Genomic DNA, 12,685 nt, shown 5'->3' on the forward strand with positions numbered 1-12,685 from the left:
ACACACACACACACTCACTCACTCCATACAACATCTCCCATCCCCTGGGGGCTCTCAGCCTGTGCCCTGACTGTCTTGGATGCCTACCACTCCTGGTTAGGCTGCAGTGCTAGGAATGCTGGGTGAGTGGCTGCTCCACTTCTCTTCTTAACCCAGTGGGTGTTAGAGATGAAAAGATACGATGTTGGGATTATAATGGTTAAAGCTTCTCAGAGACATGCTATACCTACCCCTTTGCCATCTCTTCCTCCAATAAAATACCACAAAATCAAGCCCCCTCCAAAGTCCTAGGTCTATCTCAGGGTATTATTGGAATGTATAATATCACTGTCTTGGTGTGTATATTTTTCTGAGAGGAAACTACCGGTCCTTTTACCTGGAAGGCCCTGATGGAGTAGTGGAGGGGGAGGGGATATGGCCACAGATGGCGGCCCCTCCAGAGCCTAGGTCCTGTATGCCCGCTAGCTACATAGTGCTTACCCTTAAATCCCAGTGCCACTAATTCAGAATTTCTGGACTGGAGTGAGTGAAATTTCTCTCTCCTAGAAATTTACTTTAAGCCATGATGAGGGTGCAGCTTGTTAGGCAAGTAATGGCACAAATTATGTTGTTAGAGTCATGTTTAGACTACCTAGAGAAATGTTTTAAAGGAATTAGCCTGTTTGTACCCACGAATAGATTGTGCTATTTATGTTCATATCCTTCATACCCATTGATCAAAGTAAACCCAATAGCAACTCTGCTAGTTTAGCGTCTCACGTTACTTTATGTGCTGCTTTTCTTTATGCTATGCTAAAGTTTATCATTTGATCCAGAATACTGAGGGTTTTTTTCTTTTCTTCATGCCACATCTTTTATTCAGATTAAAATATGGTTTTTTTTCTGTATTAGTAAAAGGGAACGAAGAACAGAATTTCCCTCAAATAGGAAAATAGTTGCCAATTTTTGCCTTGTCTGTCATTTCTCTACAGACCCTAAATATGGTAATTAACCGATTATAAATTGCATCAATCAGGTTGTACTATGATTAAATTGGGTGCTGAATTGGCCTCTACACATTAATCTGTCAATATTCTTTTAGGGATTGGCAAAACGGCTTGACAAGCTGTTTCTGTTACCTGCACTGTACTCCTAATTATCACAGCTCTCTGAAGCTTCACCCTCTGAAATATGTAGAAGAAAAATATTTCCCTTGATAAATGAAGCCTTGCTTTACTCAATTGGTGGAAGTGTAGAGTAGAACAAAATATTTAAGTCTTTATTATAATTGTCTGAAAGCAAACTATTTTTTTTTCCAGGTGATATTGAATTAAAAACTCCATCCATTTTCTGCCCATGCAAGGCAGTGCAATTCCCTGGAAATTGATTTTTTTTCAGGGCTTAGTATGGCTTTTCCCAAGCTTTAGCTATATGGAAAATGACACCATTATTGAATCCACTTAGTGAATAAAGTTGGCAGTTAATTTTTAAGCAACTGGACCAATATGTAGAAAATTACTGAATGCATCAAATATAATCTGACTAGTCTTAAAATCATTTGATAAATAATTATTTAGGGAGTTCTTTAAAACTCTAAAACATTATTTTGTGGACACTAAAATATTTATTCACAATACAAGTGAGACTAGTATTTGTGGTATAACAGTTTTATAGAACCTGGGAAAATGTCCATGCTGTTTTATATATTAAATTATGAAAATGACTTTAGTTTATAAGAATCACATGCTTGTGTTTTCTCTTTATGCATTATAATATTTGACTCTGTGTATTTTAAAGTACATTGATTTGGCACTTTTCCATCAGCATAATATGATTTCTACCCAGTTATTGCTGTATACTAATTTATCGTTTCCAAAGAAAAGCTCTATCCACTCTAGGAAATCATTAACATTGTTCAGTTAGTTTGTTTAATGTTAATTATAGGGTCACCTGAGGAGTTTTCAGGGGCTGATTTATTTACAAATGGTGCATTAGATTACCGGGCATGTGTGTCTGTGTGTGTGTGTGTGTGTTGACTTCCCACAGTTGACTTTGGTTATGTGCAATGCTGTTTGACATTGGTTATATGTAGTATTGGAGACTGTGTTTTTATCGGTAGCTGTGACCTGACCCTTTTGAGCTATGTTATATCATTCCATTTTGACACCTTTTATCAAACTTTAATGAAATGACCCAGGCAAACAAATTGTCATTAAACTTTCCATCACTTTGTCCCTTGGTATCGTCTTTTATAAATTGGACAGCAAATGTTGTATTGATCTTCTCGTTCTTGCAGCTGAACTTGAAATGACCCAGACTGCTTGTTGTTTATGGCCCAGAGTTGCTTTTCCTTGACATTTCCATCCACAGCATGACACTCTTTTTGTTTTTCTTTCTTTCTTGTGGAGATGAATGAACAAGACATACGGTATCGAGACACTCTTGGTCATGGCAACGGCGGCACAGTCTACAAGTGAGTAGTCAGTTTTGTTTAAACTTTCTATCCACTTTTGCCAAATGTGGGTATCCAGGTTTTCTGTGGCAGAGATTTTTAAATGACTTCTAATGCTTAGATTTTATTTCCACATTTGATTCCAAAATTCTGCAAGGCATCTATTTTCTCAGGAATTGCTTGGAAAGTGCATTTATATTGCATTTTAATATTTCTGAGTGCATCTCTCCTGGGTGAGCACTTAATAATCCACCATTAGCAAGTGTACCTTTAATTGGCCTGAAGTTTAATGCATTTTTTTCCTTCGCTCTTTAACACCATTATTTTTTTTTAACTTTCTAGCACCCTGTGCTAGTCCCCTGCCTGTTTACAGCTATGCCCAGTGGAAGGCAAACCTAATAAATACCATTGCTTTGCCCTGTGTTGACACTATAAGTTATTAAAAAGCCTTCTTCCTGTTGTATTTCCTTCTCTCCTCACCCTACTCCCCTGAGAGAATTTCTACACATTGATGAATATGTTAAGTTATAAAATTCTCCCAAATTCCAGTTGCAGTGATCTTACCCTAGAGGAGTATTCATTTTCATATTAAAAAATGCTAACCATAAAAAATAGTTCTCTCGACAGGGAAGTCTTTCTCATGCAGTAGTGCAAAGTTTAAACTACATAATGTAATATCTGGTACTTAATAGTCTGCAATGGTGTATGAAAAATATTCCACTAGGAATTAAAAAATCGATACTCTGTAAGAAAGCCCTGAGGGAATAATAAAGCTTTCCTCCAGAGAGCTGTTTTCCATATATGCGCTAACCTTGCATCATATTATGATTGTGTTTTTACCTTAGATATTTTAATATTGATATTAATATGTATTTTCAAAGTTGTAAAATAATTTATTTTCTGATTAGTTACTAATGTTCTTAGGATTTTAAGTTCTTACTAACCACATGAATACAGATAAAAATTGCCCTGTTGCCCTATGACCATGAAGGGTCCCATCCTAAAATCCCAGAACATCCTCTATATATAGATGCAGCCTTGGCATAGAATTAGATTTCTCAGGGTTAGAAGCTCCTTCGAACTCATCTCATCAGTCCCCTACCCAGGGTAGAGCCAGGGTATGTCCTTTCTCCTGAATACAGTCCTTTAAGAAGTTATGTTTAGGGCCGGCGGTGGCTTAGCGGTTAAGTGCGCGTGCTCCGCTACTGGCGGCCTGGGTTCGGATCCCGGGCGCACACCGACACACTGCTTCTCCGGCCATGCTGAGGCCGCGTCGCACATACAGCAACTAGAAGGATATGCAACTATGACATACAACTAGCTACTGGGGCTTTGGGGAGATAAAAAAGGAGGATTGGCAATAGATGTTAGCTCAGAGCCGGTCTTCCTCAGCAAAAAGAGGAGTATTGGCACGGATGTTAGCTCAGTGCTGATCTCCCTCACAAAAAAAAAAAAAAGAACTTATGTTTACATATTTGGATTATTTTTTTCTACAGATGACTGAGTACTGTGAATAGTTGGTCTGAAGGTTGAGTGCTTCCATTGTGCTAATTCAGAGAATTAAATAATAATGTATTTCTCACATGATCCTTGGGTCTTGCCTTTAAAACATTTGATGCCTAGTGTGTCTAATGACTTTGAGGCTACTGTTGTGCTTTCCTGGATCCTGCCGGCACTCCTTCCCATGCAGCCCCCAGGACTGCATAAATAGCATCTCTTCTTAGACTTCTCCTCCTTACTCTTACCTGACTTGAATTTTTACCCTGTTATGAAGGTTCTGGGGTTCAGGTACCCTTAGAAAGGAAAGAAGAACCAACATGTACACTCCGATTTGCTTCTCTTGAGTTCCCTGGAGGGAGCAGTTTTCAAAGCCTCAACCTTTCTTGCTCTTAATGCTTTTATGCTGATAGCCAGATATAATGAAACAGGAAAGATTTCTAGCAACTCTTTGGATTTCTTTTATTGCCTTCAGATGGGATCCAAACACATTTCTTTAGACTCCTAACCTACTTCTTATTTGTGCTATTTCACCAAATGTTTAACTTTCAAGCATGGTTGTATTTTTTAATTGAAGGCCTATTGTGAGTTTACTGTCCTGGTTTATTCTAGAAGAGAGAAAACATAAGACCACCAAACCCCAGCAGATAATTTTTATTAGAAATAATATCCTAGATGTTAACATTTTAATCTTTTATCTTAAAACGTAGATTTATTTAAAAAAAGGACAGAGAATAGAGGGAAGTGGAAGTAACATGCCCATCCAGCAAGGAAAAATTGCAACGAAAAATTATATTAGTGTTGTTTTTTTAACTATTATTATTATTTTTTTTTTTTTTTAGATTTCGTTTATTTATTTCTTTCCCCCCAGAGCCATAGTAGATAGTTGTATGTCATAGCTGCACATCCTTCTAGTTGCTGTATGTGGGACTCGGCCTCAGCATGGCCGGAGAAGCAGTGCCTCGGTGCGTGCCCGGGATCCGAACCTGGGCCACCAGCAGCGGAGCGCGCGCACTTAACCGCCAAGTCACGGGGCCGGCCCTAACTATTATTTTTAATTGTGGTAAAATACACATAACATAAAATTTACCATCTCAACCATTTTTAAGTCTGCAGTTCAGTGGCATTAAGTACATTCACATTGTTGTACAACTGTCGACACCATCCATCTTCAGATCTCTTTTCATCTTGCAAATCTGAAACTCTGTACCCATTAAACAGTAACTCCCCATTTGCCGGGTTAATGTTGTTTTTAGCTAAGAAGCATGGCTAGAACTTCTCCTTTTATTGCGGCTGGAATATCCAAGGGAACACCCCCCCCACACGTCCTTAGCACAAGTTCTTTAATTTGCTAGAATGCTGCAGTGACATTAGCAACTTACCCTAAGAGTTCATTTAGCTACCGTTGCTAATGCTCAATATGCATGTTGTAAGATTTAGTATGATTTAATGTATGATTTAATATGATTTAATATGGTTGTTTATGGTGGATGAGTGACAGTATCATGATTTTAGTACTTTATATAGTGGGTTTCTTATAAAAAGAAGACATTTAGTTTATCTTATTGCATAGGTGATTCTTAAGGGGAGAGAACATGAAGATACCAAATTGCATAACCGCTTGTCATTGCCTTCATTTCTGCCTGGGGTTCAATTTGTGTTGTTCTTATATCCGTGGCTTTTAGTTCAGCACAAAGAAAATCCATCAAGAAATGAAAATCCACTTTACTAAAGTCTCTATAAAACTAAGCGTTTGATGTGTTATGATTGACTTTCTCCTACACTAAGTTTACCTTAATGGTGTTGACTATAAAAATTGTGATTTTTCAAACAAAATGATTACATTGCAGGCTATGCTACATAAACTAGATGAAGAAAATATTGGAAAATCCACTCATTGGTAACAAAACTGCCTAATGGGCCTGTTTAATTTTTTTTTTATAAAGTTTAATAAAGCTAATAAATACCAAGCAAAAGTTTAATATTTCAGTCTTATTTGCTGTACTTGATGGGATATTGTGAATTTCAAGGGATATATCATGTATAACTGCAATATATGTTACTTAATAGTTGATCACATTTTCATCCCTTAAGTTTAACTTTATTTATTTATTTATTTTTATTTTTTTCCCCCAAAGCCCCAGTAGATAGTTGTATGTCATAGCTGTGCATCCTTGTAGTTGCTGTATGTGGGACTCGGCCTCAGCATGGCTGGAGAAGCAGTGCGTCAGTGCGCGCCCGGGATCCGAACCCCGGGCCGCCAGCAGCGGAGCGCACTCACCCAACCGCTAAGCCATGGGGCCAGCCCTCATCCCTTAAGTTTAGATCTTCTGCCTTGTTATACAATATGAAATTCTGGGCGCAGACATTTAAACCAAATGTGGATTCTGTGTGTAGTCCCCTGCTGAGCTATTCCCTGTATCGTGATAGTGATCCAGGCAGGTAGTTTTAAGTCAGTATTTCTTGGATTACGAATTTGGGTGAAAAGGATCACAGAGGAAATGCCTTAGACTAAAGTATAGCCCAAGCCTAGGAAGAAGAGTGAGTTAGGAAAAGGAAATGGATGCACTTTCATTATTGCTCCATTTCCCAAAGTGCTACAAGTTGCTCCAAAAAAATAAATTCAGGAAAGACACATGTTCTGTTATCCTCTGAGAGATTCACAATTTCAAAAGCTTTGAGAAATAAAGGACAGCATGTGTTGTGGTTAAGTGTGGGGGCTTAGGGTTTGAATCCTGCATCTGCCACTAACCAGTTGTATGATCATCAGGAAGTTATATAATGTCTTCTGCCTCAGTTTCCCCATGTGTAAAATAGGGATAATAATAATATCTATCTTATAAAGTTGTTGTGAAGTTAAATGAGATGTTTCATAGGAAAGCCTTAGCACTGTGACTGACACTAAATGTTAGCTCCTGGAAAGGTTAGTACTAGTAATAGAAAAATCGTTAAGCCCTGTGCTTCCTATGCTTGAGTGGCCATGGATTCTTTTAGTGAGGAACATCTATAAACATCTCAAGAATTAGAGTTGTGTTGAATTAACTTTGAGAAATTCTACTTTATATTATGAGACATAGTATACTTCTATGTCTCCTTCTGTTCTCTAGTTGTCTTGTGAATATGATTTATTATTGTATCTTACATATTATCTTACATATAGTGATTTTTTTAAAACTTTCGAAGTATTTTCTCTTTTATCATAGTTTATTTTCAAATTGCTATAGGACAGCTGGTATAACTTTAAGCCATTTTACCACTGGAAAAAGCTAGGGCTCACATTGATGTGGCCATTCAGTGGCAAAGCCAGAACTCTACCCAGCGTCTCTTCCCATCTCATCAGTCACTCTCTGTTTTCCCCCCAGGCAGTGTTGTTTCTCAAGGTCAAGCAGAGTCCATTGTGTTTCCCTGTATTTTCTAGTGTACTCAGCAGAGTTCTCAGGATAGAGAATGAGGCAAGTAGAGGTCTTTTTCAAGCACGTTTTAGTAGAGTTAATAGGGCTCCTTAATTGGATCTTCCCCATATCTAGGCAATTGTAGAGCCTGCATAATTGTTTTAGAACATTCACCTAGAAAAATAGGAATTTCTAAACTAAGGGCATATACTTGACTGATTAATTTTTTTTCAAATGTTAAAACTTTTGAGTACTTGGCATCCATTAACCCAATCTACTGGTTACTGTCCTCTTTTCTTGGATAGTATGTCCCATTGAAATGAACATAATTAAACATGCCCAGTTACTTTGGAAACACTCTATGGTAATGAAGTCCAGTCACTCAGGTTCTTTGCTCCGTCAGTTCATTGTTTAATGGAGTCACTTAAGCTTTGGGTCCAGAAATGGAGTAATATTTAACTCTTAGGACTTAAGTTGTGCTAAGTCAGTTAGCCAACAGGCACTTAAGGATCACCTTTATATTATTTTTTCCTTAATGCAGATTATTCAGGCTAAGACTCAAGTTGTCAGCTTTTTGGCCATGTATTCTAGTCTCTAGGTGTTTAGATGAAAACAGTAGTGAATTTTCCTTCGCCAGCTGCTTTCTACAGTATGGTTAAGAGTCTAACCTGGATTGGAAGTAGGGTTTTCTCAGCGATATAATGAGTAGCATGTGTGCTGCCTACATGGTGTTTTGAAGATTGGATATATAGCATTATTTAAGAATTAATTTGGCCACATCTAGAGACAATAAGAAGAGATATTGGTCTCTCCTCCTTTCAGTTGTCTTATCTATTTTATGAGATATTTGTTGGGCAGTAGGGTGAGCATAGTCATTGGAGATGGAGCTGAGGTCATGTGAACTATTGAGTTGTATTCTGCCCTTGTGATACGGCTGTATCGGCTGACTAAAACATTTGTGTTTTAGAGCTGAAATTGTATCAACTCATTGCAGTTACATGATTTATTTCATGAAAATTAGAAGCTCTGGTGGTCAGTTATATAAAATGAGAAAATACATGAATTGTCTAATTAAATGCTGTTTAGTAAACAAAATATTTCAAAACATGGGATTTCTGAGGGGAAAACATAATAAAAAGAATCCTTGATGAAAATTTTGGGAACCACATAGTACCCAGAAAACTCTCACATCCTCTGTCACCAGCCAATCCGAAGGTGCCAAACCAAACAGCAGTAGGTCTGACCCCAGCTCTGCTGACTGCATCAGTGATCTCACTCCTTTATGTTTCTTCCCTGAAGTGCATCTTGTAAATTTAGAGTAGTTTTTAAATGCTTTTGATATTGACTCAAGAGCTAAGGTGATTGATTGATTTTAACTTTAAATTTCTAGTCAAATGAAGAGCCTTTTCCTTGCAGCCAAGATCATATTTTAAACAAGCAAACAAGACATCATCTTAATGCAAAATTAAATATTGTATATGGCTAGATTGCATTATAGTATCACGTGACAAGCAAGGATGCTAATATTTTCAGAAAATCAATGAGCATTTGTCAAATAAAATTAATTATATATGTTTCCCTCTCTCCCTTTCTCAGCATTCACCGTTGTGGGTTTGTTTCATACAATAATATGTATTGTATTGATTTGAATCTGAAGAATGAACCTGAGCTTGTGGTTCTCTACACCTTTCCCACCTTTGCTTCCCCCCTCCACCTTCCTATAACTTCACACACACTCATATCCATTATGGTGATGATGGATTATTGGCATCCAGCCAACATGACAGGATGTCACAGGTTGCTGAGCAGAGATTTTCAGACTCTGTTTCCACCCGAATTAACTATTATTGAAATACTTTATTGAGATTGAAGTATTGATCATTTTCTGCAAACCTTGGCTTAAGGGAAGGAAGAGGAGGCAGTGGTGTTTTTGAAAGACACTAAATTTCATTTTAAAAAATCTCATTTATTTAGCTTTTTCTTCTTCCTATTTTATAGCCCCTATTGTTTTATTGCTTGGAAAAGGGTATCTTGGCTTTATTTTTATGACAGTATAATTATACTTCAGAAATGAACTTGATTACTATGGGTAACAAAATTGTTCTAGTATATTGGTTTGGCCGATATTGCTATACAAACAACTTTTCCGTCAATTGAGTCTGGTAAAAATCAATACATTATGGTAATATTTCAAGTAAGAATTTGCTGAATCTAAGTATTTCAACACCATCTCCTTTAGGGAAAAGTAGTTTTGAAGTGGCAAGACTTCTTTGTAATATTTTAATAAAAATGCTTTCTTTATAAAGAAATTTAAAGTCCCCAGCAGGAGTGGTTTTGAACAGATAAACATTCATACACTTCTGTTTTTATAGAGTGGAAGAGATCTAGTTCCATTAGAAATCTATTCTCTGGCTACATTAGGAGGGTGTAACATCCAGGTTTGACTTCATGTCACAGTATGCCCCTTTTGGATTCATGTGTCTAGTTCTGGATACTGAGTTTACAGAGAGATGCGGATAGTTCAGAGATCACCCAGAGGAGTGTGGAGAATAATAAGGGGTCTGGGAATTGTGCCTGTCCAATCCTTCATTCATCTGTTGAACAGTCGTGTTCTGAACGTGTGCTTTGTGGAGTGCATTGTGTGACTGGTGGGAACAGCCCGGCTTTCATCAGACCTGTGTCAAGAGGGTTGGAGAAGCTCTGTCCGCAGGTAAGCCCAGGCTCTCACAGTCTAGGGGAGTGTCTGCATGTGTGGTACACAGGTCCCGGGGACTGAGGAAGGAGTGATGACTTTTAGCTGTTTCCTCAGGAAGAACCAGGAAAGGCCTCATGGAGGAACTGGTATTTGAGTTGAGAAGTGGCCAAAGGAATTGGCTCACTTTTATCTGAATAAGAGAAAATTAAGGGGCTCTGTGACAGCTGACTTAAAAAAAGTCCAAAGGGCATTCCTGTAGACAGAGGAACAGATTTGCTTTGTGTTTTTCTGAAGGCTAGATTTGCATGTCTCTGACAGTCTGCCTTTGGTTAGAGTGAGTGGTGGACTCTTCCTGCTGTGCTTCTGACTGGACCGTCCTCCCTGGAGGAGAGTTGTGTCTGAGTAATCTGGCTGGGCATCCTCATAGGGCCCAGCACTGCGCTTTACCTTACTATAGGCGCTTAGTGTTTCAGGAATTAACCTGCAGAGGCAGATTCTTCTCAACGTAAGGATGGACACAAAGTGTTGTCCATTGCTGGGCAGCTCTGGGAGGTGTGAACTATCCTACCTTAGGCAGAACGACATGCCTGTGGTTCAGAACCGCTGAGGAAAGAACTCCCTCTTAGACCTGGACATGAGATGACTGCAGAGGTTACTCTTGAGTCTAAAGTTCCAGAACTAAATTCAGCATTCAGCCACTGTAAAAATCTTATGTCAGGTGTTGCTTGGTTTTATTCTTTTAAATTTTGTGTTATTGTATATTCATTTATTCATTGAACAAATACTTACCAAGTGTCACTCTGTTTCAAGGACTGTTTTAAGCATGTGCAATCAAGTAGTGAACAAGACAGACGAGTTCCCTGTGCTCCCGGACTCACACCAGTGGGGCAAACAGACAGTAATCAAGGAAATGAATACCGAAGTAAGATGATAGCAGGCCTTGCAAATACTGTAAAGAATGTAAAATAGGTGCTTAGCAAAGCTTATCTGAGGAGGCAATATCTGAGCTGAGACCTGATGGACAGGAAGGAGCCAGTCACAGAAGATCTAGGAGAAGAACCTTCAAAGCAGAAGAACCACTCTTGGCAAAACCCTAAGGTGAATGTGAACGTGTTGTGTCTAGGCCAGTGTGGCTGGAGTAGTGTGAGCTCAGGGGGGAGCAGAGAGATGGGCAGGGGCCTGATCACGCTGGGTCTTTTAGACTTTGCTAAGTCCTTGCTAAGAAGGCATGGTCAGTATGGTTAATGCCTTTTTACAGTGAGAAAGATAGGGTTTGGAGGGATTAAGTGGTATGCCCAAGGTCAAATCAAGACTAGAACTCAGTATCAAACATTGACTTGTACACCTTAAATATATACAATTTTTATTTGTCATTTATACCTTAATAAAGCTGGAAAAAGAAACAAAGACTATAACTCAGGTCTTCTGACACCTAGATCAGTACTTGGGACTACCCTCAAGCCAGGGTTTTGCTGTTTGCCAGCACTCTCTTATGTTTCCTAATTTTTAACCCAAAATGTTTTTGGATGTAAAATATAAATTAGCATATAATTCTGAAAGTTAGTGATGCACCATCTCTAGTTGTTAAATTTCAGAGGTTGTTTAGTAGATGTTAAAACAACCTTTCCTTGGCTGAGAGAATTATTGCAACATAACTTGCTATTTGGTCTATCTTTTGGGTCTTTTTATGTATCAAAAACTTAGAATTTAATAGTTGAATCCCTAGATTAATTGTATGGTTATGCTAGTGGAGGTGGTGCATTCCTTGATTTATAAGACACATTACTTTTGTTTTAGCTATTTTACAGTGTTAGAAAATTGTAGTCTCTTGGTTGGCATATTCCACAAGCAAATATTTGTATACCATAGCATCTAGGGTATTTACTTAAATTGCTTTTTTGGGAAATAATTCACTGGAAAGTCCAAAAGGCATTTACTCTGTATAATTTTCTGCCACAGCTTTTTTCATTGCTCTGTTGTTGGTTGCTTTGATATAAGAGACCATGTTTCTGTTAAATTGCTGCCTTACTGGAGTGAAATATGTTTAAGTTCTGATTTGTGCACTAACTCTGAATCGGAAAAGCAGATTACTAGATTAGAGGGGGAAATAACAGTAGGGACTTAGGCTATGGAGATTAATCATAAAGTTTTTTAAACATTAATTTGATTTTTAAGTGTGACTTTGTATTATGTTATCCTCTTGACTCTAAAATTTCCATACTTTTCCTTGTCAGTATTACAAAAGAAAGAAAGAATGTACAGTATTATTGCTAAAAGCGGAGTTCATGGTTTTTCTTTTGTGAATTCAAATAGTAAAATGAAAAATGTTCAGACAAAATTAGAACTTGCTTTAGGGCACAATCAATATAGCATTTTAACAAGCATAGTGTATTTGGAAAATATGTATTGAGTAAGGTTCTCAAACATACTGATTCTATTACAACTGCTAACTGTAGCAGCAAAATGTAACAGTATACTTAGTCAATAAACATAAAGCTCTGATTAAACCATAATTAAGTTTTCAGAAAAGTTATCTAAAAACTATGAATAAAATCTGTTTTTACCTTGTCTCAGCCACAAAATGTATAGCTAATGAAACTGTATAGTGGTAGAGAAAACGATACGTGGGATAAAATTACAGAATGAATTTTTACCATGAACACATGTACT

General features: G+C 37.7%; 1 protein-coding gene across 4 annotated transcripts in view; it reads left to right on the forward strand.

Moving 5' to 3' along the window:
- The window catches only part of MAP2K5 (mitogen-activated protein kinase kinase 5), a 252,190-nt gene that overhangs the window by 51,442 nt on the left and 188,063 nt on the right, over positions 1-12,685 (forward strand). For all 4 annotated transcript variants that reach the window (XM_087428587.1, XM_004421737.3, XM_087428588.1 and 1 more), the window contains exon 8: positions 2,388-2,452. In XM_087428587.1, the coding sequence (XP_087284713.1) occupies positions 2,388-2,452 (65 nt within the window). The remainder of the gene's footprint in view (positions 1-2,387; positions 2,453-12,685) is intronic.

This window comes from Ceratotherium simum, chromosome 3 (genome assembly GCF_057802395.1).
Source record: "Ceratotherium simum simum isolate JZ-2026a chromosome 3, ASM5780239v1, whole genome shotgun sequence".
NCBI lineage: Eukaryota > Metazoa > Chordata > Mammalia > Perissodactyla > Rhinocerotidae > Ceratotherium > Ceratotherium simum.